This window comes from Ursus maritimus, unplaced genomic scaffold, assembly GCF_017311325.1.
Source record: "Ursus maritimus isolate PB19 unplaced genomic scaffold, ASM1731132v1 scaffold_1, whole genome shotgun sequence".
Classification (NCBI taxonomy): Eukaryota; Metazoa; Chordata; class Mammalia; order Carnivora; family Ursidae; genus Ursus; species Ursus maritimus.
This window is the reverse complement of record NW_024423343.1, coordinates 95633696-95659794: the sequence shown is the minus strand read 5'-3', so window position 1 is coordinate 95659794 and position 26099 is coordinate 95633696. Positions and strand designations below refer to the sequence as shown.

Sequence of the window (26099 nt, the reverse complement as noted above, 5' to 3'; positions counted from 1 at the left end):
ACATATCAAGAACAGGAGAATTGGCCTTATTCTTGATGTGTATGTAACTGTTACATAAATCTCCTATACAGCAGGTCTGCTTTAGATATTATAATACAAAATAGTCTACATGTTGGGTTAACAAACATAGGAATTTCCCAGATGAAAATAGAACAAAGCAGGTGTATCTTAAAAAGAGAAGCAGTTGACAATCTCCTTAACAGTGTCCTATTTCTTCATTTTCTAATGGAGAATACGATTCAGCATGGGACTCTTGCGAATGTTAACATTGAGGCAAGCAATACATGGGCTTTGTATCAGGGATTACAGTGGATTCCTAATATAGGAATGGATGATAATTACATACAAACTTTGAATCTGCATGTTATCCTCAGTAGGGCATCATTCACCTTCAGTAATTCTTGGTGGTTATATGATACTTTTTTTTCTTCTAACTATAGAATCTGGATCCTAGAAGTCAGTTTATCAACTGAAAAATATGGTGATACTTATCTTAGCTTTATGCATCAATTAAATAGAAATAATAATAACTATAGTGCTAACTATGGACAATTAGTAGAAGAACCATTTTACAGTTTAGTAAACCGAGACACAGGTAAAGCAACTGTAAATCACAGGTGAATATCCCAGATCTTTGAAAGAACACAATTATTAAAGTAGACCTTAGCAAAATATTAATTTACTATCTTTGACATATAAATAATTACATTCTTAAAAAGAATTTAGAATTCTTATCTGGAATAAAGAAATTAAGATTTTGAAAGTCTTTTTTTTTTTTTTTAAACTAAGTTCTAACTCTGGGCCTTTTCCTGAACTTATACCATATCTTTTGAATGCTTTTAGGGATAAAAGTAGTAAAAGTCCAGAAATGTACCTTTTGGCTAAGCTTTCACCTCTTGGTAGATGTCTGACAAGTGACACTCTACCAACCGCTTCTGATTACAATGTCTGCCCTATTGTACTCATTGGACTATGAGAAAAAAACCTAAAATAATGTATAAGTGTTGTCTTGTAAACTGCATGATATATAGATGATATTTCCATGAATATACACATATATTAAGATTTATATGTACATATTTATATAACTTTTTATACTTTTAATTCTTAAAGATACAGTAAGTTCTGTTTAACATGTGTTCATTTGGTATATTTCATGTGATGGATTAAAAAGATGATGCCATAGATGTCACTGTGGTTTTTGCACAGCTTTTCCAAAGACAGTAATATTTGGAGGTAGTCAGGGACACACTTTTTTACAATGTAAGGGAAAACTCTAGCAATATATTAAGACCTCAAGAAAAAAAAATTGAAAATCAGTAGAAGCACCTTGATTTAGGGCAAGTTATGAATGGCACAGTAGCTCTCAAAATTACTGGGTCCTTCTGTGTGAACTGAGGGTTTCATTTATAGAGGCTGCAAAGACATGGACTAGAATGAGCAGTGAATGAAGAAGGGTGCATGTAGAGTGGGTTTATAATTTTGATAAAAATAATATAAAAATAGCTAGAAGAGAATGCCCTGAAAGAGGAAGTGCAAATACCCACTTCCATGCTGGAAAAAAAAAAAACAGTAATTTTAGGTAAAAATGTTATTTATGATTTAACCCTACAAATATTTTAATAGGCATATTACCATTTAAATATGGTTTTGTCCAAAAAGTTTAATAGTTTTGAATTTCTTCACCTGTCTCATTTCTCCTGATGCCCTGTAAATTTTAGTGTGTGATTTTGTATAATACTTGTTTCTCATGAATACACATGTGATGTTATGAGAGAAAGACCTTTGCTTCTGGCAGAGCTTCTCATTGTTATTAACAACCCTTAACTCTGCTTTGCCTATATGCTACATAGCCTTATATGAGGTATAGTACAGTGTTTAATATTTAAAGCAAATAGGAAGAAAAGAGAATCCTCAAATAATATGGCATTGATGTACTCTAACTTGGGGTTTTGTTGGATTACCAAGGGAGAAAGCACAGTATCTCTGCATCTCTAGTTTAGATTTTCAGAGACATGTTTAATTACTAACATATTTAATATTTTATCATGGATTTTAGAAAAAAATCCTAAAACCAGGAAAAAAGTGATTAAATATAGGTATATCCTTACATTTATGACCCGATATATGACCACTGAAACTTTAAAAACAGAGTAAATTAGCAAGTATTTCTTACGAAAAGCGTTTAGTAGCATACTTTTAAATACAAAACACACTTGTAGGTTTTAAACAACATCATTCATATGAAATCATTAATATCTGAATTAGGAAAGAAAGAGAGCTAAAATGGTATATATATGAAAGTCATAGAAGTGATTTTATATATTTCTCTCCCTCTGTAGATCTGTCAATTTAAAAGAATCATCAAAGAGAATATGATAACTTCTGCATTATATACACATTTTCTGTAAATTCAGAGTTTTTTTCCTGTGGCACCTTCTCAAGACATCAGCCTTTGAGTGTGTACACTTTTAAATAGTACTAAGAAGTTAATACTGACATTTACGATGCATTATCTCTAGACTGTGAAAGAACAAGGTCCAGTTTGTTCAAGAAAAATATGAAACACAATGATCACCTCTCCCCTTCCATTACCTAGGTTAAATGCCACTGTCTTTTCTTAATCATTTCATCTGCATCAGTGTGGGTGAATTTTTCATCTACTTAAATGTGGAGGATTAAAAAAAATGAGAAAAATCAGAAAATTAAAATTTAAGTCTTGACCCATATTACATGGAAAGCAGTAGTAATCACTCTTTGAGGCAGGTACTAGCTATCTCTCTTGTCCATATACATTCAATATATGTGCTAGTTTTGTAAGAAACTGAGAGTGAAATAGATACCTATTTGGCATGAACATGTGGAAGATCAAATAATGCTAGCAAAGTTTTAGAATATATGTGTCTTTACTCTTGGGAAACAAAAACTTCTGTGACAATCTCTTCCATTCAAAAGTATATGAATCCACAGAGTAAATGATGGGCGTAAAGACTTTTCAGAAAGTGAACATTTAATTAGAATTTGGAATTTTATGAAATAGTCTGGGTGAGAATTCATGTGGAATATCTAGGAACTTAATCATGATTCCTATAATAATTATTTTATACCAATGCATTAATTTGGTTCAGGTAGAAAAGGTTACATTCTAGAGATTACTATAAATTTAAGTGGGAAGAAAAACAAATATCTAAGAATTTGGTTGTAGTGAAGTCTTGATTCAGGTCAGCATTTTTATAATTTTCCAATAATAATTTTGCAATGGGCTATGCAACAAGACAGAATTGAGTAATAAAAGGAGCAGCTTTTTGATCCAAAAAAGAAATAAATTAAAACTTCTAAGTTCCAATCCTAATTTTGTCCTGCTTATAATTTTTGAGATAATATACATGGCATATTTTAGTCACAGTTTCCTTGTGTTAAATGAAGACAATGATATTTATCTTGCATGGTTTCTGTAAGGTTTAAAGGCAGCATCTGCACATCCTTAAAATGATGTCCCTTATCCAGTAAATCATCTTATTATTTTACGATGCTCAATAAGCAAATGTTAAAGAGAAACATTGAAAAGATAACATGACAATCAATCATTATTGGGCATTATCCAGAAAGATTATTAGAGAAATGAGAAATGGACCTCACATTTTTCTGGGTGGGAAACCACAGGGCAGGGAAACTGATTCATTCAAATGCTGAATTTAAACACATTATAAACCCTCAAATCATTTATATCTTCCTCATTCCCTATCTTGGTTGAATTCATTCCCAATGATTAACCCAGGGTTGATTGATTTGTTTGACATTCATTCAGTCAGTCAGTCAGTCAGTCAGTCGGTAAGTCAGTCAATATTTCCTGAACATTATCAATACAAAAGCAGTTCTTATAAACAAGGAGTCTACAGTTAACAGAAGAGACAGCAAAGCAAATACTGTAATCTGGTGTGGTTATATAATATAACAGAGATGTGCATAGAATTTGAAGAAATACATCTTACAGTGTTAAGGAGAAGTTTTCCAGTTGATTAAAAAAAAGGGGGGGGGGGTTTACTGGAAGGCTGTGGGGAAAAAAAAAGGAATGATTGAGAAGCTAGTATTTTCCTGAATAAAGCAGGTTTTTTTTGTTTGTTTTTTCAGTATCTGGAGACTAGTAGATCTCTATTAGGGGGTAGGTGGAGTCAGATTAAATCAGAAGAGCCATATTTTCAGATATGAATCACACAAAGTTCACCCTAGCATCAGAGTGGAAAAACAACTAAACAAAGAGCAACAAACTACAGAAAGGAAAGTGTAGGTGGAGAGCAGGGTGGCAGATTGGAATTGACTCATCCAAATGTGGTGTCTGCCTGTACAGGGCTTCAGAAGAAGTGTGGGCTCTTGGACAACCCCATTGGTTCAGAGATGAAGGCAAGACACTGCAGTCCTATGAGCATGATGTTATTCAAAATTTTAAACAATATCCATATTGTTTGTTGAAAGTATATTTATGAAAAAAAAGTAATGTTATCTTGATTGTTGGACATGAGTGGCTGGATAATTTCACTCGCTACGTATGTGTCAATTAATTATATCCTGCTACTTAACAGAATAATCATACAGAAAAAGCTGATGAACAGCTCACTTCCATTTAGATGACCAAGTTGTAGTACTCTGATATGCATGGCATTGAACGAATGCTGAAAGTATCTAGATAAAAATGAATCATGATCTCCAGTTAGAATGTCTTAGTGGCAAAACTAATGGTGACCCTATTCATCTGCTTTCTGGATATCACCCATTTATTCACTGAACATGTATTTTAACTCTTACTGCAAAAGCTAACTGCAATGAGACATATGGAATACGTAAATATTTTAACATTTCTATTTTAAGATGCTGAAATATTCCATAAGCCATTCTATAAATTATTTTTCTCAATAGTCACTTCTAGACTAGATTTTCCTCCAGAGGTCTTGGTCAAAAATCTAGTGGGAGTCAGAAATTTCCTAATAAGCCTATAAAAACATCCTCATAAAAATTATCACTAGAAAAATGACAATATGACTGATACGGTTCAAGATAATATGGAGGGCCTTTGGACAGAAAGCTGTGGCCCCAGAAGGAAACACAGATTTGGAATTGTAATAAGATACAGAAGGACAGATGGGGGTGAAAGTAAGTTTCAGGAGCATAAGATTTGATGGGTGACCATAAATTTATTAGGATTTCAAGGAAGATGGATTCAGGAAGAAGAAACAAAGTCATAGAAGCATGCCAGAGTTTGCTGCATTCTGGAAATTAACTTGTTTCACAGTCGCCACCCAGAGTTAGACCTTTGTTAAGTGTAGCGTTGATATGTTGAACATGAAAGAGTAGAAAATAGGAAGAGATAATGGTTTCTTGGCACTGAACGAAACCCCCCAGCTCCATACTGCTTCTCTTCATGGATACAGCAAACAAACAACCTTTCATTTTTAATTAACACTACATCTGTCTAGATTGTCTCCTATCAGGTTCTAGGCATTTTAGGTTCATATAAACATCTGTCACTGTAGGCTTTCTCCCATGTAGTCTATAGTCTTGCACCATAAAAGAATGACAGATTAGTAAGTTTTCATAGGGTTCCTCTATGTGTGCCAGGCATTATGGAGACACACTTAGCAAATCTAAAAAATGATTATAGATTTCAAGATGCTTGCAATCTATTTATCTCCCCCCCACCTACGGCATAGCTTCTTGCACATAAAAGCGACATGTGAATGTGTTATACTAAATTACATATATAGGAATAGAAAAATAAGAATAACAAAAACAATTCAAGGTAATAAATGCTGAAATGGATATAGATGCATATAGTATAGTTATAAAGATGAATATAGACTCCTGGGCTCTTAAGAGCTCCCTATGATGTTAAAGAGAAAGACTGGAGAAAGACAATTAGGCATCTGAAAGGGAAAATGAAGAGTAGGAAAGAAAAAGGGGGTCATGACCCCATAGAGACCACTGTAAATGGAGGTCCCTGAGATTTATCTGTAGTAGTAATGATTCACAGATTTTCTATTACAGTAAAATATTCTGTTGCCATTGATTCACTTTTACTCTCAAGATCACGAAATTAGGTTGGGGTTTCAGAAAATATGGCCACAGAGAGGTCCTCAGGACCATTTCTTCTGAAGTTCCATAATGAAGATTTAGTAGAAAGGGGATTCCAAATTGTCAGAGGCTACTTTCTTCAAAGCCAATCTTCCTTCCATCTACTCAGGTATTTGCTGCAGCCTGTCTCCAGCTGATGCATCCATCACAGAATTTCCTGGATGTAAATCCATCTGTATAGGTGAAGGAAGGACTCACAGTCTGTCAGGTAAGTTGAACATGAAAGTCTGTCAGGTACTAGATACACTGCATAGCGTAGCAAAAACAGTAGTGACACCGAAATCACTAAGTCATCTCATAGCTTAATTTAAATAGTCACTTTATTATTTCTCACTGTCTAATTGCCCATTTAGAAAAAAAAAAAAAAAATCAGTTATACTTTCTTTTTTACGGTGGGGAGTCCACTTGTCACCAAAGACAGAATTTAATCTTACGAGAAAAAAAAATATTCCTTTAAATTATAAGCAACCTACAAAAACACATTAAAAACCACTTAAGCCATTCTCACCCATATAGTGTTACAAGCACAACTATTTTAGAAATGATTATGCAGTTTAAAATACTAGACCACTTTATAAAAATGAAGTCAAAAAAGAAAAATCCTGTTTGGTTTAGTAAGTCATATTCTGTAAAACTGAGAGTTTACCTCTGAAAACCAAGGAGTTTGAATAAAATCAATTAATATTTGCTATGATTAGCATATACAAATAGAAATACTTTCATTTTTCCCTTTACCAACCAAAAAATAGCAAAGTAAATTCTGTAGGCTTGACTATGTTTTTTTTAATCATTTATGTTTTTTATTATTCATGATGAATGTTGATTGCATAACTATAGGTGCTAAATTACATATTATATATTTCTATTGATAATTTAAAAAGTATTTAAGCTTTTATTTTTAGTTGTATAATATATGAAAAATCAAACAGCTTTCAAAGAAGATAATGCCTACTAGATCATCTTTCTCCGTTAATTTTTTTCCCATAATTTGTAATGGTCTTTGATATTTCTTTTTAACTTTTTCATTTTAATTCTAGTACGGTTAACATACAGTGTTATATTAGTTTCAGGTGTATGATATGATTCACCAATTCTATACATTACTCAGTGCTCATCATGGTAAGTGTACACTTTAATTCCCGTCACCTGTTTCACCCATCCTCTCACTCACCTACCCTCTGGTAACCATCAGTTTGTTCTCTCTAGTTAAGGGTCCGTTTCTTGGTTTCTTTCTCTTTCTCTTTTTCTGTCTCCTTCCCCCTCTCTCTCTCCACCCCCTCTGTTTGTTTCTTAAATTCCACATGAGTGAAATCATATAGTATTTGTCATTCTCTAATTGACTTATTGGCTTAGAATTGTCCTGCCTAGTTCCATCCAGTTTGTTGCAAATGGGAAGATTTCATTCTTTTTCTGTGGCTGAATAACATCCTGTTGTGTGTGTGTATGTGTGTACACCACATCTTTATCCATTCTTCTATTGATGGAAACTTGGGCTGCTTCCACAATTTGGCTATTGTAAATAATGCAGCAGTAAACATAGGGGTGCATATAGCCTTTCAGATTATCATTTTGTATTCTTTGGGTAAATACCCAGTAGTGTGATTACTGGACCGGAGAGTAGTTCTATTTTTAGTTTTTGAGGAACCTCCATACTGCTTTCCAGAGTGGCTGCAAGTTTGCATTCCCATCAACAGTGCACGAGGATTCCATTCTCTCTATATCTTTGCCAACATTGTTTCTTGTGTTGTTGATTTTAGCCACTCTGACAGGTGTGAGACGTTATCTTGTTGTGGTTTTGATTTGCATTTCCCTGATGATGAGTGATGTTGAGCATCTTTTCATGTGTCTGTTAGCCATCTGCATGTCTTCTGCCCAGTTTTTAATTGGGTTATTTGTTTTGGGGGTGTTGAGTTGCATCAGTTCTTTATATATTTTGGACATTATATCAGATATGTCATATGCAGATATCTTCTCCCATTCCATAGGTTGTTTTTTAGTTTTGCTGTTTCCTTCACATGCAGAAGTTTGTTTGTTTGTTTTTTCTATTTTGACTTAGTCCCAATAGTTCATTTTTGCTTTTCTTCCTTGCCTCAGGAGATGTAACTAGAAAAATGTTGCTATGGCCTATGTACGAGAAATTTCTGCCTATGCTCTATTTTAGGATTTTTATGGTTTCAGGCCTCACATTTAGGTCTTTAATCCACTTTGAATTTATTTTTGTGTCTGGTATAAGGAAGTGGTGCAGTTTAATCCTTTGCATGTGGGTGTCCAGTTTTCTCAACACCATTTGTTGAAGAGAGTTTATTTCTGGGTTTCTGTTCTGTTCTATTGATCTTTGTGTCTATTTTCATGCCAGTACAGTACTCATTTGATTACTACAGATTTGTAATATAGCTTGAGGTCTGGAATTGAGATGCCTCCAGGTTTGCTTTTCTTTTTCAGGATTGTTTCGACTATTCAGGGTCCTTTATGGTTCCTTACAAATTTTAGGATTATTTGTTCTAGTTCTGTGAAAAATGCTATTGGTATTTTGATAGGAATTTCATTAAATTTGTAGATTGTTTTAGGTAGTATGGACATTTTAACAATATTTGTTCTTCCAGTGCATAAGCAAGAAATATCTTTGTGTTGCCCTCATTTTCTTTTTATCAATGTTTTATACTTTTTAGAGTATAGATCTTTCACCTTCTTGGTTAAGTTTATGCCTACTTATTTTATTATTTTTGGTACAATTGTAAATAGGATTGCCTTCTTAATTTCTTTTTCTGTTGCTTCATTATTAGTGCATAGAAATGCAATGGATTTCTGTACATTGATTTTGTATCCTGCAACATTACTGAATTCATTTATCAGTTCTATTAGTTTTTTGGTGGAGTCTTGAGTTTTCTGTATATAGTACTATATCATTGTGAATAGTGAAAGTCTTACTTTTGCTTTAACAAATTGGATGATTTTATTAGTTCTTCTTATCTGATTGCTGTGGCTAGGATTTCCAGTACTATGTTGAATCAAAATGGTGAGAGTGGACACCCTTGTCTTGTTCCTGATATTAGGGGGAGGGCTCTCAGTTTTTCACCATTGAGCATAATTTTAGCTGTGGGTTTTTCATATATGGCCTTTATGATGTTGAATTATGTTCCCTCTGAAACTACTTTTCTGAGGGTTTTTATCATGAATGGATGTTGTACTTTGTCAGATGGCTTTTTAAACTGCATCAGTTGAAATGATCATATGGTTTTCATCCTTGCTCTTGGTGCGATGTATCATGTTGACTGATTTGCCAATGTTGAACCACCATGTATTCTGGGAATAAATCCCACCTGATTTTGATGAATGAATTTTTTAATGTATTGTTGGATTCAATTTGTTGATATTTTGTTGAGGATTTTTGTATCTATATTTATTAGAGATATTGGCATGCAATATTCTCTCTCTCTCTTGTTTTATTTTATTTATTTTTTTCTTGGAGTGTCTTTATTTTGTTTTGGTATCAGGATAATGCAGGCCTCATAGAATGAATTTAGAAGTTTTCCTTCCTCTTCTATTTTGGAATACTTTGAGGAGAAAAGGTATTAACTTTTCCTTAAATGTTCAGTAGAGTTCACCTGTGAAGCCATTAGGTCTTGAGTTTTTGGGAATTTTTTGATTACTGATTCAGTTTCATTGCTGGTAGTTGGTCTGTTTAAACTTCTATTATCCTTCTTCAGTCTGAGTACATTACAGATTTCTAGGAATTTATTTCTTCTAAGTTGTCCAATTTGCTACCATATAACTTTTCATAATATTGTTATAATCCTTTTTATTTCTGTAGTATCAGTTGTGATTTCTCCTCTTTCATTTCTGGTTGGATTTATCTATCTATCTATCTATCTATCTATCTATTTATTTATTTATTTATACTCTTTTTACTAGTCTGGCTAAATGTTTATCAATTTTGTTGATCTTTTCAAGGAACCAACTCTTAGTTTCATTGATCTGTACTATTTTTTTTTTAAGTTGTTATTTCAGGTATTTCTGCTCTAATCTTATTATTTCCTTCCTTCTACTGGTTTGGTGTTTTGTTTGTTCTTTTTCTAGCTCCTTTATGTGTAATATTAGATTGTTTGAGATTTTGCTTGCTTCTTAAGGCAATTTTGCTGCATCCTACATCCCAGAGATTTTGGATCATTTTGTTTTCATTTTTCTCTGTGTATTATTATTTTTTTTATTTCCTCTTTGATTTCTTGGTTGACCCATTCATTGTTTAGTAGTGTGTTATTTAGCATCTTTGTAATTGTGTTCTTTCCAGAATTTTTCTTGTGATTGATTTCTAGTTTCATAGTATTCAGGTCAAAAAAGATGGCTGGTATGACTTCAGCCTTTTTAAATTTGTTGAGACTTATTTTGTGGTCTAACATGTAATCTATTTTGAGAATGTTCCATGTACGCTTGAAAAGGTGTATTCTGCTAGTTTTGGATGAAATGTTTTGAATAGATCTTTTAGGTCTATCTGGTCCAAAATGTCATTGAAAGCCACTGTTACCTTGTTGATTTTCTTTGTATGATCTGTCCATTGATGTAAGTGGGGTGTTAAAGTCCCCTACTATTATTGTATTACTATTGATTACTTCCTTTATGTTTGTTATTAACTGCTTTATGTATTTGAGTGCTCCCAGGATGGGTTGATAAATATTTACAATTGTAATACCTTCTTGTTGGATTCTCCCCTGAATGATTATATAGTGCCCTTCTCTGTCTTTTGTTACAGTCTTTGTTTTAAAGTATTTTGTCCAATATAAGTACTGTTACCCTGGCTTTCTTTTCACACCCATTTGCTTGATAAATTCTTCATCCCTTCACTTTCAATCTGCATTTATCTTTAGGTCTGAAATGAGTCTCTTGTATGCAGCATATAGATAGGTCTTGTTTTTACATGCATTTTGTCACCCTTTGTCTTTTGATTGGAATGTTTAGTCCATTTTCATTCAGTGTAATTACTGCTAAGTAGGTCCCTATTGTCATTTTGTTACTTGTTTTATGGTTGTTTTTGTAGTTGTTCTCTGTTCCTTTCTTCCCTTATTCTCTTCTCTCAAGTTGGTTTTCTTTAGTGATATACTTGGGTTACTTTCTCTTTATTTTTTTGCATATCACTGATTTTTGATTTGTGGTTACCATTTGGTTTGTATATAATATCTTCTATATATAGCAGTGTATATTAAGTTTGAACTCATTCTTTACAACTTTACTTCCCACCTTCTGGTATATGGTATCATACTTCATATCCTTTTATTTTGTGAGTTCCTTGATTGTTTTTTTTATAAATATACTTATTTTTACTGCTTTTGTGCTTCCTACTTTCCTTACTCTAGCTTGTTGTCTTTCCTTTCCACTCAAAAGAGTCCCCTATAACATTTCTTGCAGGGCTCATTTAGTGGTCATGAATTCCTTTAACTTTTGTTTGGAAAAATCTTTATCTCACCTTCTATTCTGTAGGATCGCCTTACTGTATAGAGTATTCTTGGCTGCAGCATTTTGAATATATCATGCCACTCCCTCTGGCTTTCAAGGTTTCTGCTGAAATTATCTGATAGCCTTATGTGGTTTCCTTTGTATGTAACTGCTTTCTTCTGCTGCTTTTAAAATTCTCTATCTCTTCTTTTCCCACTTTAATTACTGTGTATCTTGGTGTGGACCTCCTTGGGTGGATTACGGGGCGGGGGTGTTGGAATCTCTGTGCCTAGATTATCTGGATTTGTTTCCTTCCCCTGATTTAGGAGATTTACAACTATTATTTCTTCAAATAAATTTTCTGCCCCCTTTTCTTTCTCTTTGCCTTCTGGTCCCAAAAGGCAACTGTCATTATACTTGATGGTATCATTGAGTTCTCTGTTTTCGTTTTGAATATATATATTTCCCCCTCTCATCTGCTCAGCTTATTTACTGTTATTTGGTCCTCCAGGTCACTAGTCCAATCTTCTGCTTCATGTCTTCTACTATTTATTACATCTAGTGTATTTTTAAATTCATTTATTGTGCTCCTTATCTCTAATCGGTTCTTTTTTTTTTTATCTCATTAAGTGTCAGAGTTGTCCTCTACTCTCTTGTTAAGTCTGGTGAGTATCTTTATGATCATGACTTTAAATTCTCTAACAGGCATATTACTTATCTTCATTTTGTTTTGGTCTCTGGCTGTGATTTTGTCTTACTCTTTTACTTGGGTTATATTCCTCTGTCTCCTCATTTTGTCTAACTTCTGCATAGGTTTCTGTGTGTTAAGGGAGACAGCCACATCTGCACTTGCAACTAATGGCCTTATGAAGAAGAGGTCCTGTAGTTTCTGCTATGTAGTGTCCCCTTTTCACCAGAATCTGCCCCTTCAGGGGTGTCTTCTATGTGTGATGTATCTATCCTGCTGTTGTGGCTGAGCTGCTTTGTCCTTCAGTCCGGTTGTCTGCAATAAGCTTTCTTGGTCTGTTGTGGGCAGTGTTTACTCCCTGTGGTGTCACTGGGCCCGCCTAGAGATGCTGTGGGCTTGACTTGAGTCAGACCAGGCATTTGCCAGAGATGTAGTAGCACCAAACTGCAGGGCACTTTCCCTGGCTGTCCACTGAGAAGCTTTTATCGGTTGGTGGGGCCTGAAGTCAGACCAGTTGTCTGCCTCCAGCCTGCTACTTGTTTTCTCTGACTGGTGTGTGTATTTATCTTTCCTCTCTCAGGGGCATGTGTGACTTTGGAGTGGTGCCGGCTACTCTAGGGGCTGCTTTTGCACTGCCAGGGCTGCAGCATCCTGTGTGGGGTCTGGTCAAGAGCATATTGGAAAGGGTGGCTCCACTGAAACACAGCATAGGGAGGGGAGGGTGGTAGTGCTAGCAAGTTTTGAGTGCTGCCGTTTTTCTGTAGGAGGAGCCCTCCAGCACCCAGACTGAGATGGTGTCTGAAGGGTCATTGGATCTGTGGAAGCTGATAATTTTAACCATTAAAAATACTAGTGCTAATAATAACTATGTTTATGGTTATAATTTATTAAACACTAAGTGCAAGTGTTTATGCCGCACCAAACACCATGGTGACATATATTTAAGGTATCCCAAGTTATCACCTCCACTATCTTTATAAGGAAGCTGATGCTTAGAAAAATTAAACAATGTATTGGTAAATCTCTGCGCTGAGATTTGAACGCAGGCCTACCTAATTCCTGAACTAGTTAGTACTTTTACTCTGTTATCCTGCCTCCAAAAAAGACCTGATTATCCCTTTTCTAACAAGAGAAATTGTCTTGTACTAATCTGTAAATTCTTCTTACAACTAAAAATCACCCAGAATAAAGCTCAGATCAGATGCCAAACAAGTCAGTTAGTTTCTCTGACTCAAGGCTAGAGAGAATCCGTAATTCCCGTCTACTTTTCACCCCAAAGTGTGGCATTACTGTGGAGCCAGGGGACAGGCAAGTGATGATAACTGCCTACATATCCATCTGCATGAGTGAGGCAATGCTTAATGGAAGAATGCTGAATAGGGTTCCTTTCCCTGAGAACCACCCCTCCCCAAAGTGAATAAAAACAGCCTCTTTCCCCAAAGGGAGATATGACTGAGACAGAATATAGGGTTAAGAATATATTTTTTTAGGTCTCATTTTAAGGCCTTAAATATTTTCTCACTAAATCACACATATACTTCAAATAGAAATTGAAGAAAAGTAGGTGAAAGAGAAGGGACAAAAGAAGGAATTATAAAAGAGCAAATAAGAACTTCCTCAGGAAGTCACCACGAACTTTCAGGGCCTTTTTGTTATTTAGGGACAAAGGAGAATGGTCGGCATGAGAAACTAGATGAGGTCAAGGCATTAACATGGGAAAATATTAAGTACAATGTTTTCTGTATTTAGCTGCTTAAAATTAAGTGACAAATTGTTTCTGAACTATAAATAATTTTTTATTTATTTGACAGAGAGAGAGAGAGAGACACAGCCAGGGAGAGAGGGAACACAAGCAGGGGGAGTGGGAGAGGAAGAAGCAGGCTCTCAGCAGAGGAGCCTGACGCAGGGCTCGATCCCAGAGCGCTGGGATCACGCCCTGAGCCAAAGGCAGACACTTAATGACTGCGCCACCCAGGCGCCCCTGAACTATAAATAATTAAAACAATCATGTGTATGACACTTTACATGTTGTATTTCATTTAATCTAAAAAGCAGCCTTAAAACATAGGCTGTATTTTAATGCTTGTTTTATATTTGGAGAAACTGAGCCTTAAATGAGGTTGAGCAACTTGCTCAAGGATACAGCTAATAAATGGCAAAACTGGAATTTAAAGCCAGAAGTTTGATTTCATAGACTGAACACTTATCCTAGATATTCAGTAGTCAACAAGTAATGGTGTTTTCATTTCTCTTTTCCTAATAAGGTTCTGATATAATTTTAGACAACTTTAAGCACTGTCCTAGCAATATATGCTGGCTGGGTTCCTAATAAGGAAAATAACCAATAACTCTCAGGAATAAAACACTACATCAGTATTAAGATAGTCAACCATTAGATGTTAGGGGTCTCTGTGCCCAGTACTATTTCAGAGTATGATCTCATAGAAAGTATGAATGGATTAAATTCCAAAGTCAATTCTAAGTTGGAAAAAAACTGAAAAGTTTTCTGAGCATGGGAGGTGCTTCCTGCTGGCCATGAATCCAAGAAGGAAAACTGGCAGGAGTGATTAAATATAACCAGTGGTTTCAGCAGTGGAAATCAGTGTTTCCTCAATGTTGCATAAGCAACTGATAAAGAGCATAGGGCCTGACTGTGACAACATAGATGCACCTTAAGGACATTTTCCTAAGAGAAATAAGCCAGTCACAAAAGGTCCGATACTGTGTGATTCCACTACCAAAAGGCATCTAAAATAATCAAACTCCTAGAAGCAGAGAGTAGAATGGTGTTTGCCAGGGGAGTGGGAAATGGGGAGTTGCTATTTAATGGGTATAAAATTTTAGTCGTGCAAGATGACTAAGGTCTACAGATCTGCTATGCAACACTGTGCCTATAGTTAACAATACTTTATTGTGCATTTAAGATTTGTCAAGAGAGTAGATCTCATATTAAGTATTCTTACAACAATGAAAAAAATATTTTTATGAATCCAGCATAACTTTGGTATGACAAATATATTGCAAAGAAAGAAACAGACCAATATTATATATGAAAACAAAACAAAAAAATGAGCATAGGGCTTGAGTAATTGCTAAACAGACATCCATAACCCAAACCATATGTGTCACTATTCCCAGTAGTAACACTGAGTTCAACTTGGGAGGTAAGAAGTACAAATGACACATCACTCCATATTGTTTGGTGGTGGTGTCATTGATGAGCTCATACCACCGACAGCTGCACAGTTAACTACACACATAGGACTTCCTCTTTTGTTTTTTAATCACAATGCTGTCAGGTGAGGCATAAGAAAAATTATAAAGCCTTTAGATTCCTTCATTTCAAAAACAAATAAAATACTTACATTATTAACAGAAGAGCATACTGGTTTCGGTCCGTAAAATCTTTGGGAAAGGACAACTGTAAAGGAAGTTCTTTTAAAGAAAGAGCAAAATATTAAAGATGGAGAGTCATTTACACGTAAAACTATAAGATGCAGAGAATGTTGTTCTTAAATAACATAGCATGCACAAAACTTTACCATAGTCGTCAATATGAAGCATTTTAATTTCTGACTTTACTATCTTCTTCTTCAGGATAGCTTCCTTCAGCATGGAATTGCTTTCCAATATAAAATATTCTATAAATCAAAAAAGTTAATTTAAATAACTAACTACTATGTGTTGATCAGGAATCAGTGCAACACAACAAATAATCAGTGATTATCATTTGGCAAGCACTGTGTTAGGCACTGATTAAACTCATAATTTTTCTCCTGGCTGGATTACCACAGCAGTTTTCTAACTGAGCTTTCTTATTCCAGTGAAATGTTCTCTATTTGCCCTATACTTGGAATTAGCATTTATATTTTCAAAATGCAAATCTGATCATGTTACTACTCTGCTGAAGAATATTTAAAAAAATACAAACTTATCTAGCACCTAATAAGATGACATTACCATGCTGGGCTTCCAATACAAAATTGTGAGGCATGTGAAAGATCAGGAAAATATTGCCCATGATGAGTACAAAATGTAATCAATAGAAATAATGCAGGTGACATATTCTCTTTTTTAATGGTATTCCCAATCGATTATAATTATATCCCCTGTGTTTATTAGGGTGAAAAAAAATAGGCATGAGGATATTAAGGAAATATATGAATGAAATTTTTTAAAAAGACACAAAATACTAAAAACACTGTAAAATCTGATATTCATAAAAACAATCTAAGATGAAAAATACTAGGTGGGATTAATAGCATATTAGGTACTGTAAAGAATTTATTAATGAATTTGAGAATAAGGCAATAGACAATATTAAAAAATTAAAAAAAAACAAGTTGACAAAATATGAACATCAGTAACTTCCTGGAATTTTGATTGATATGCTAAACCTATAAATTTATTAGGGAGATTTGACATACTGAAAATAGCCCTCTAATCCATAAGTATATATGTATATCCATTGAGTCTTTAATTTCTCTCATCATGGGAGAAAACAATCAGTCTTTCAACATTAAGACATTAAGTATGATATCAGTTGTAGTATTTTTGTAAATTATGTTCATCTGATTAAGAAATTTCCTTCTATTCTTGCTAATAATTTATTGTTGTTTTTACTATTATTCAATTTTATAAAATACTTTCTTCTAAATCCTCAGAGTTAACAGTAAAATAAAGTGAATTGCATTGATTGATTATTGAATGTTATAGCAATCATGGATTCTTCAGGTAAACCTCATGTACTCATAATATATTATCCTTTTATAAATTGTTGTATTTTACTTGCTAGTATTTAGTTAATGAACTTTGTGTCTGTTTCATTAGAAAAAAAGATTTTATTTTTTAAGTAATCACTACACCCAACATGGGGCTCAAACTCACTACCTCAAGATCAGGAATCTTACACTCTACCAACTGAGCCGAACAGGCACATGCCACCCCCTTTTTTATTTTTGTCCTTGTAATGTTTATGCTGGATCTGGAGTCTGGAATGCTAGCCTTATATTTTCTGAGATTTTGTATAAGCTTGGTATAAATATATTGAATACTGCACAGAATTCTCCAGTGAAGCTAACTGGAATTTTCTTTGTAGGAAGAATATTAGTTAAAAAATGTTTTAGTAGATAATATTTATATAGTGTATTTCCTCCTGTCTGATTGTTTAGCAATTAATGTCTTTTAAGAAATTTACCCACTTCATCAAAAATGTAAAATTCACTACCGTAAAATTACCTATAATATTCTATTACTATCATTCTAATGTATGTAAGATCCATTAACATCATGCATTTCATTAATGAAAATAGTGTACATTTTCATTGATGACTGTATATAGTACTTTATAAATTTTATTGATCTTTAAAAAAACTTTGCTTTTATTTATTTTCTCTATTGCTAGTCCATTTACTTTATCGTTTATTTCCACTCTTTATTATTTCCTCCCGTCAACTTAATTTGCTCTTCTTTTTCTAGCTAATTAAAGTGGAAGTTTAGATGATTGATTTTAAAGTTTTCCTTTTTTATTAAGCCAGAATTTAGAGCCATAAATTTCTAGTCATATTGTCAGGTATTCCCAAATTTGAATTAGTTATATTTTCATTTTTCTGTGGCTCAATGTATTCTCCTAAATTATTCTTTTATCTAGGTATTATTTAGAATTACAAATCTGATGGCAAACATTCTCAGCATTTCTTCTGTATTCTTCATTTTGCCTTCAATTTTGAAGGTTGTTTTCTAAGATCATTATTCCAGGTTGAGGATTATGTTTTCTTTTCCATCATCATTTAATTAATCAATTACTTAAATTCCAGTATACTTAATATACAGTGTTACATTAGTTGCAGGCATGCAATATAATGATTCAGCATTCTGTATATTACTCAGTGCTCATCATGGTAAGTGCACTCTTAATCCCCTTCACCTATTTCAAACCCCCCCCCCCCACTGTCCTCAGGTAACCATGTTTGTTTGTAGTTTTTGGTTTGTCTCTTTTCTCCCTTTGTTTTGATTCTTAAACTCCACATATGAGTGAAATCATATGGTATTAGTCTTTTTCTGACTAACTTCCTTTAGCATTATATTCTCTAGATCCATCCATGTTGTTGCACATGGCAAAATTTCATTCTTTTTTATGGCTGAATAATATTGCATTGTATGTGGGTGTATCACATCTTCTTTATCCATTCATCTATTGATGGATGCTTGGGCTGCTTCCATAATTTGGCTATTGTAAAAAATGCTGCAGTAAAGATAGGGGTGCATATAGCCTCTCAACTTAGTGTTTTTGTATCCTTTGGGTAAATACCCAGTAGTGTGCTTACTGAACTGTATGGTAGTTGTATTTTTAATTTTTTGAGGAACTTCCATACTGCTTTCCAAAGTGGCTGCAACAGTTTACATTCCCACCAACAGTGCATGAGGATTCTGTTTTCTCCACACCCTTGTCAACACTTGTGTTTCTTATGTTGCTGATTTTAGCCATTCTGACAGGAGTGAAGTGATACTTCATTGTGGTTTTGATTTGCATTTCCCTGATAATAAGTGATTTTGAGCATCTTTTCATGTGTCTGTTGGCCATCTGGATGTCTTCTTTGGAAAAATGTCTGTTTATGTCTTCTGCCCAGTTTTTAAGATTAATTGATTGATTTGACAGAGAGAGTGTGAGCACAAGCAGGGGGAGCAGCAGGCAGAGGGAGAGGGAGAATTAGGATCCCCACTGGGCAAGGAGCCTGATACAGGACTCAATCGCAGGACTCTGGGATCATGACCTGAGCCGAAGGCAAACGCCCAACCAACTGAGCCACCCAGGCACCCTGTCTACCCAGTTTTTAATTGGGTTATTTGTTTTTGGGATGTTGAGTTATATCAGATCTTTATATATTTTGGATACTAACCCTTTATTGGATATGTCCCTTGCAGATATCTTCTCCCATTCTGTAGGTTGTTTTTCAGTTTTGTTGATTGTTTCCTTCACTCTGCGGAAGCTTTTTATTTTGTTGGGACTGTAGTCCCAATAGTTCATTTTTGCTTTTGTTTCCCTTGCCTCAGGAGACCATAACTAGAAAAATGTTGCTATGGCCTATGTAAGAGAAATTACTGCCTGTGCTCTATTCTAGGATTTTATGATTTCATGGCTCACATTAGGTCCTTATTTTGAGTTTATTTTTGTGTCTGGTACAAGAAAGTGGTCCAGTTTCATTCTTAAGCATGCAACTGTTCAGTTTTCTCAACAACATTTGTTGAAAAGACTGACTTTTTTTCCCCCCACTGCATTAGCTTACCTCTTGTTGAAGACTGATTGACCATATAATCGTGGGGTTATTTCTGGTCTTTCTTTCTGTTGATCTTTGCATCTATTTTGTGCCAGTACTATATTTTTTTGATCACTACAGATTTGTAATATAACTTGAGGTCTGGAATTGTGACACCTCCAGCTTTTTCAAGACTGTTTTGACTGTTTGGGGTCTTCTGTGGTTTTATACAAATTTTAGGATTGTTTGTTCTAGGTTTTTGAAAATTATTATTCATATTTTGATAGAAATTTCATTAAATCTATAGATTGCTTTGGGTAGTATGGACATTTTAACAAGATTTGTTCTTCCAACCCATGAGCATGGAATATCTTTCCATTTCTTTGTGTCCTCTTTAATTTCTTTCATCAGTGTTTTATGGTTTTCAGAGTACAGGTGTTTCATGTCCTTGGTTCATTCTATTCCTATGAATTTTATTATTTTTGATGCATTTCTAAATGGGATTGTTTATTAATTTCTCTTTGCTGCTTTGTTATTAGTGTATAGAAATGGAACAGATTTCTGTATATTCATTTTTTATCCTGCAACCTTAAATTCATTTATCAGTTCTGGTAGTTTTTTGGTGAAGTATTGGGTTTCCGGTATACAGTATCATGTCATCTGCATATAGTGAACATTTTACTTCTTCCTTACTAATTTGGATGTTTTTCATTTCTTTTTGTTTGATTGCTGTAGCTAGGATTTCCAGTATCATGTTGAATAAAAGTGGTAAGAGTGGACATCTCTGACTTATTCCTGTAATAATATTAGGGAAATTGCTCTCAGTTTTTCATCATAGAGGATGATGTTAGCTGTGGGTTTTCATATAAGACCTTTATTATGTTCAGGTGTCTTCCCTTTAAACCTATTTTGTTGAGGGTTTCTATCATGTTGTACTTTATCAAATGCTTTTTCTGCATCTATTGAAATGAGGATATGGTCTTTATCCTTATCTTTGTGATGTGATATATCACATTGATTGCTTAGTTGAACTACCCATGCATCCTGGGAATAAAACCCACTTGATCATGGTGAATGATTTTTTAAATGTACTGTTGGATTTGGTTGGCTAGTATTTTTTGAGGGTTTTTGCATCTATGCTCATCAGTGATATTGGCCTGTAGTTCTTTTTTTTTGTAGTGTCCTTATCTAGTTTTGGTGTTGGGGTAATGCCAGCCTCATGGAATGAAGCTAGGCAGATTTCCTTCCTCTTCTGTTTTTTGAAATAGTTTGAGAATAGGTATTAACTCTTCTTTAAGTGTTTGGTAGAATTCACCTGTGAAGCTGTCTGCTCCTGAACTTTGGTTTGTTTGGAGTTTTTTGATTAGTGATTTAATTTCATTGCTGATTTATGGCCTGTTCAAATTTTCAATTTCTTCCTGATGCAGTTTTGGGAGGTTAAATGTTTCTAGGAATTTATTTCTTCTAGGTTGTCCAGTTTGTTGACCTATAATCTTTAATATTTTCTTACAATCCTTTTTATATCTGTGGTATCAGATGTTATTTATCCCCTTTCTTTTCTGATTTTCTTTGCGTCCTCTCTCATTTTCTCTATTTATTTGCTTATTGATTTATTGATTTTGATGAGTCCTGAGTTTATCAGTTCTGTTAATCTTTTCAAAGAACTAGCTCCTGGAAAACTCTATTTCCTTCTAGTCTTAATGATAGCCTTGCTGGATAGATCATTTTTTCCTGCATATTTTTTTCCTTTCAACATTTTGAATATATCATGTCACTTCCCTCTGATCTGCAAAGTTTCTTGATGAAAAATCAGCTGATAGCCTGATGGGGTTTCTCTTGTATATAACTGTTTTCTTTTCTCTTGCTGGTTTTTTTTGTTTTTTGTTTTTTGTTTGTTTGTTTGTTTTGCTGCTTTTAATATTCTCTTTATTGCTACTTTTTGCCATTCGGTTGCTTTGTGTCTTTCTGTGGACCTTCTTGGATTTAGTTCAAAGGGGGCTCTCTGTGCCTTTTGGATCTGGATGTCTGTTTCCTTCCCTAGATTTGGGATGTTTTTAGCTATTTCTTCAGATAAATTTTCTGTACCCTTTTCTCTCTCTACTCCTGGGATCCGTGTAGTGTGAATGCTGTTACACTTGATGTTGAGTCTATTCTTGTTTTGTATAACTTTTTTTTTTTCTCTCACCTGCTTAGTTTGATGCTTTCATTTACTCTGTCCTCCAGGCCACTGATCCATATATTCTTCCTGAAGTCTACTAGTTATTCCATCTAGTATATTTTTAATTTCATTTAATGAGTTCATACCTGATTGGTTTATTTCCTGTGCTTTCTCTTTACGTTTGTTAATGATGTTTCCTACTCTTTTCTCAGGTCCAGTAAATATCTTTGTGATCATTACTTTAAATTCTCTATCAGGTATATTACTTGTGTCTATTTCAGTTGGGTCATTTGCTGTGATTTTGTTCTTTGTGACCTATTTCCTTTTCTCATTTTGTCTAAATCTTTGTGTCTGTTTCTGTATGCTAGGAAAGTCAGCTATGTCTCCTGCCTTATGAAGAAGAGGTCCTGTAGTGCAGTGTCCCCAGTCCACCAGAACCTGACACTTGGGGGTGATCCCTGTGTGTGTTGCGTATGCCCTGTTGTTGTGGCTGAGTTGCTTTTTTCTTCAGTCTAGTCATCTGCAGTGGTTCTCTTTGTCTGTTGTGGGCAGTGGTTGGTCTCTTTTATGTTAGTGGGCCAGTCTTGGGCTGCCTTGGGCTTGAGTTGTGTCAGACCAACCATTTGCCAAGCCACCAAACTATAGGAAGCTTACCTATTTTGTCCCCTGGGAAGCTTTTATTGTGAGAAGCTTTTATTGGTGTGCGGGGCCTGCACCTCTTTGGAAGGGCTCTGGCTAAGAGCATTTTGGAAGGGTTGGCTCTGCTAAGGGCAAGGGTCCACAAATGGGGTGGGGGGGCAGTGGTGTTAGCAACGTTTGCACTTGTCCTCTTGGGGAGGGGACCTGCATTCACTAGAAGTAAGGCCAGCCTGGCTGCAGAGGGCAGATCTGAAGTGCAAGGGGGGAGGGAGGTGCAGGACACGCAGTGTTAGCAAGGAGCGAGTGTCTGGGCTTCTCTGATTCCCGCAGGTGGCCCTCTGTTTATGCTGGGAGGTGGGAGTAGGTAATGGTGTCCACCAGCTCCTTTGTTTCTGAAGAAGTTTTTCAAGGATCCCTGCCTTTCCATCACACTCATGAGATTAGTCAAGAAAGCTCCCTTCTATATGCCCCAGGCATTTTTCAAACTGCTGCTTCTATGCAGTATGTCTGCAGGCTGTTTGTTGTGCTGTCTCTTTAAGGGCGGGGACTCAGTTTCCTCCAGGTTCTCCCAGAACTGAGCCCCCTTATTTTTATAGTTTCAGGTTTTCAGTTCCATTGGTTGTTACAACTCATGAAATTCAGCCCATCTGGCTTTCAAAGCCAAATGTTTAGAGTCCACACAGGGAAGACAAATTCCCGTGTGAGTTTCTCTCCCCTCTCCATTCCAGCAGCATCCCTCCCTCCCACCCACGGACAGCCTCATGGCTCCCTTTAGTTGTGAAATTTGTTCTCCTAGTCTTCCTGTCATTTTCTGGCTTATTTACACCTATGTGATTGTTAACCTAGTTGTATCCCTGAGATGAATTGTGGTTAGGGTTGTCCTATTCTGCCATCTTCTCTGGAATTCTTCCATCATCATTTTAAAGATTTTGCTCTATTTTTCTTTCCTTTCCTTTCTCTTTCCTTTTCCTTTTTTTCTTGCTTTTTTTTTTCTTTTTCCTGATGAGACCTTTGCAGTAATTCTTGGCTTCACTACCATGTATGTAATGTGTGGATATATAGGTGTCCTTTTATTTTTGATGATTTAAGGTTTAACTTGTTTTTTTTTTAAATCACCTTTCTATTGGGATACCTCGCTTGAGGTTTGTTGAGCAATTTTATTACTTTATCCATTTTATTTGGATTTGGCCATTATTTCATCAAATATTTCTTACGTGCCTCCCCTTTTGACTCTAGTTAAAAAAAAAATGTATATATATATAGGCCTGCATTAACTTAGGCTTTGTTCATTTCTTTCATTCTTTTTTTTTTTTTTTTCCTGTATCTGGAAGTTTCTGTTGATAATGTTTCAAGTTCACTGATCTGTTTTCTATAGTGTCTAATTTGCTTTTCGTATTTTCCAGTGAAGTTTTTATTTCAGATATTTTAAGTTCATGAAGTTCCTTTAAAAAAAATCCCAATGTATTCACACTGTATTCATTTTTTCTTGATGTTCAAAGTCATATTTATAATAGTTGGTTTATTGTATTTGTCAGAAGGTTCCATCTCTCTCATTTCTGAATCTGTCTCTATTCACAGTAGCTTTTTTTTATTCCCAGTTATGAGTCATATTCTCTAGCTTCCTCACACACCTAGTAATGTTCTACTGGATTCTGACCATTTTGATATTTACACTGTTTTGGATTTTGTTCTATTATTTTGGAAATTATTAGACTTTGTTCCAGCAGGTGTTTAGGCTTTTTGCAGGTCAGCTAAATCATTTCAACACTTTTAAAAACATTTAGTGTAGGTTGGGTGATTTCTGATGTGTGGCTAGTGTAGCCCTACTATGAAGGCATGACTCTTGTGGGCTCTTACACATTCCAGTGTTCTGCCTGGTTGGAACTTTTATTACATGCCAGCACTTTTTAAGCTCTGGCCTTTCCCAAATACATGCTGAGCTAGGGGTTTTGTGCAGTAGACTCAAGATGATCCCCTGAACCCTATTAAGATTTCTGGGCTTTTTTTTCTCCTTTCTCCTCTTCTCCGGTGTATTTGTCCACGTTCTCAACATTCCAAAAGCTTCAACCTTTCTGAACTCCAATAGCTGTCCTCATTCTGACTCTAAGATACCATTACACTCTTCTTGGATTGTTCTTCATTGCACTGAGATTCAGAAAATGATTCCAGCCAGAAAGCCAGGACAATTACAACATTGTCTCCCTTCTTCCAGAGATTAGAGTCCTATCTTGACTATTGTCACATACTTGAAAATTGTTTTTTCTTTTCCTTTTTTTTTTTCTTCCCCTCCCTTCCTTTCTGGCAAGAGGCTGTTTCTACTTTAAGTTATTCCATGGCCAGAATACAAATTTAGTTTTTTAATCATCACTGGTTCATCATTGATACTTTACTGTTAAATCCAAACTCTTTAGAATAAAACCAGAGTTTTATGACCTGGCTCCAGCTTGCCCCTATCGCCTATATCCCTTTGCTTTTTTTCTTAAATGTTTCGTTTCAGCCACATGGGACAACTTTTATCTTGCAAGTTTGGATATTGTCATGCCTTCATGTTAGTACATTCACATTCTTTGGCCTTTCTACTGACTTGCTGTCTTGGAATTATGTCCACTTCTATCAGAGAAATTATCATTCTATTAGAACCATCTAACTTTTTTTCCTGCACTGTACTCTGAATTCTACATGTGATTTCAGGCACATCAAACCACATGTCTTGTAAGTAAGTGTCATCTGCTACAATACAAATTCGGGAAATTAGATGTTCTCAGAGGTTTATTCAATCCCTAAAATGTAAGACGTTTCAGATTACCTAAATAGTAATATTTTCAAGGAAGCTATTCTAAACATTGTTATAAAATTTAAAATGTGAATACCTAAACTCTGTATACTCTCATCAAAGAGTCAGCATTTATAACCTAAGAACTATCACAAAAATGCACTTAATTGTGGACAAAAACATTTTGTTTTGTATTTAGAGAAAGCCAGTGTCACCTGGTATTTACTAACTACGATGCGGATAGTTTTTTGAATATAGTTGTAACTACAGATCATCTTGTTGGCTATTTTTTTTTTAATAAATGAACAATAGTTTATTAAAATGACTAATTGACAATTGAATAAATGGATACAGCCAAGGCACCAATATGAGTATGATATACTAATAATTTCTCATGGTTTCTCTTAATTATCAAATGTCAGTGGCAAAAAATAAACCTAATTACATGTAAACTACGTGAATATAGGGGCAGTTGAGAAATTTTTTACTTCTAAGTCAAAGGCCACTCATTTATTCATGGGGGAAAAATCAATCCATGGTCACAGGGAAATCAGTTCTTTTTAAGGAAAAGAAATATAGGAAATAGTAAAGCCATTTTGAAAATATTATGAGCAGACAGCTTTTTTTGGTGATAGATTCGCAAAACATATAATACACAGTTTTTTTTGGTGAAAGAGTGTGAAGAGGAAGAAATGTTAAGACACAGTTTTAAGCATGGAATTGAAAAGAGCAGAAAATGAAAACAAAACTGGGAAGACGAAAGGGAGAGATAAAGTGGGAGCAAAGTAAAGAGGGGTGAGAACAAGAGATGGGATGGAGAAAAAGGAAACAATCATATATGCAAAATTAAGGAGAAAGAAAATGGTAATGATAGGAGACAAAGGACTTTTGAAATATTAACTAAAATTTTGCATATTTATACCTTGTCTCAACTCACTGAGCATTTTAATGGTTTCTTTTTCATTAAAAAAGTAATATATGAAAAAAAAAGCAATACTTGTTCATTGTAGAACAAGAGGCAAATAAGAAGAA

At 34.8% G+C, this 26099-nt stretch overlaps 1 protein-coding gene across 2 annotated transcripts in view; it reads right to left on the bottom strand.

The window, feature by feature from the left end:
• The window catches only part of DPP10 (dipeptidyl peptidase like 10), a 618096-nt gene that overhangs the window by 22757 nt on the left and 569240 nt on the right, over positions 1–26099 (bottom strand). For both annotated transcript variants that reach the window (XM_040645663.1, XM_040645668.1), the window contains 2 exons: positions 15784–15882; positions 15607–15676 (listed from right to left, as the gene is read on the bottom strand). In XM_040645663.1, the coding sequence (XP_040501597.1) occupies positions 15607–15676; positions 15784–15882 (169 nt within the window). The remainder of the gene's footprint in view (positions 1–15606; positions 15677–15783; positions 15883–26099) is intronic.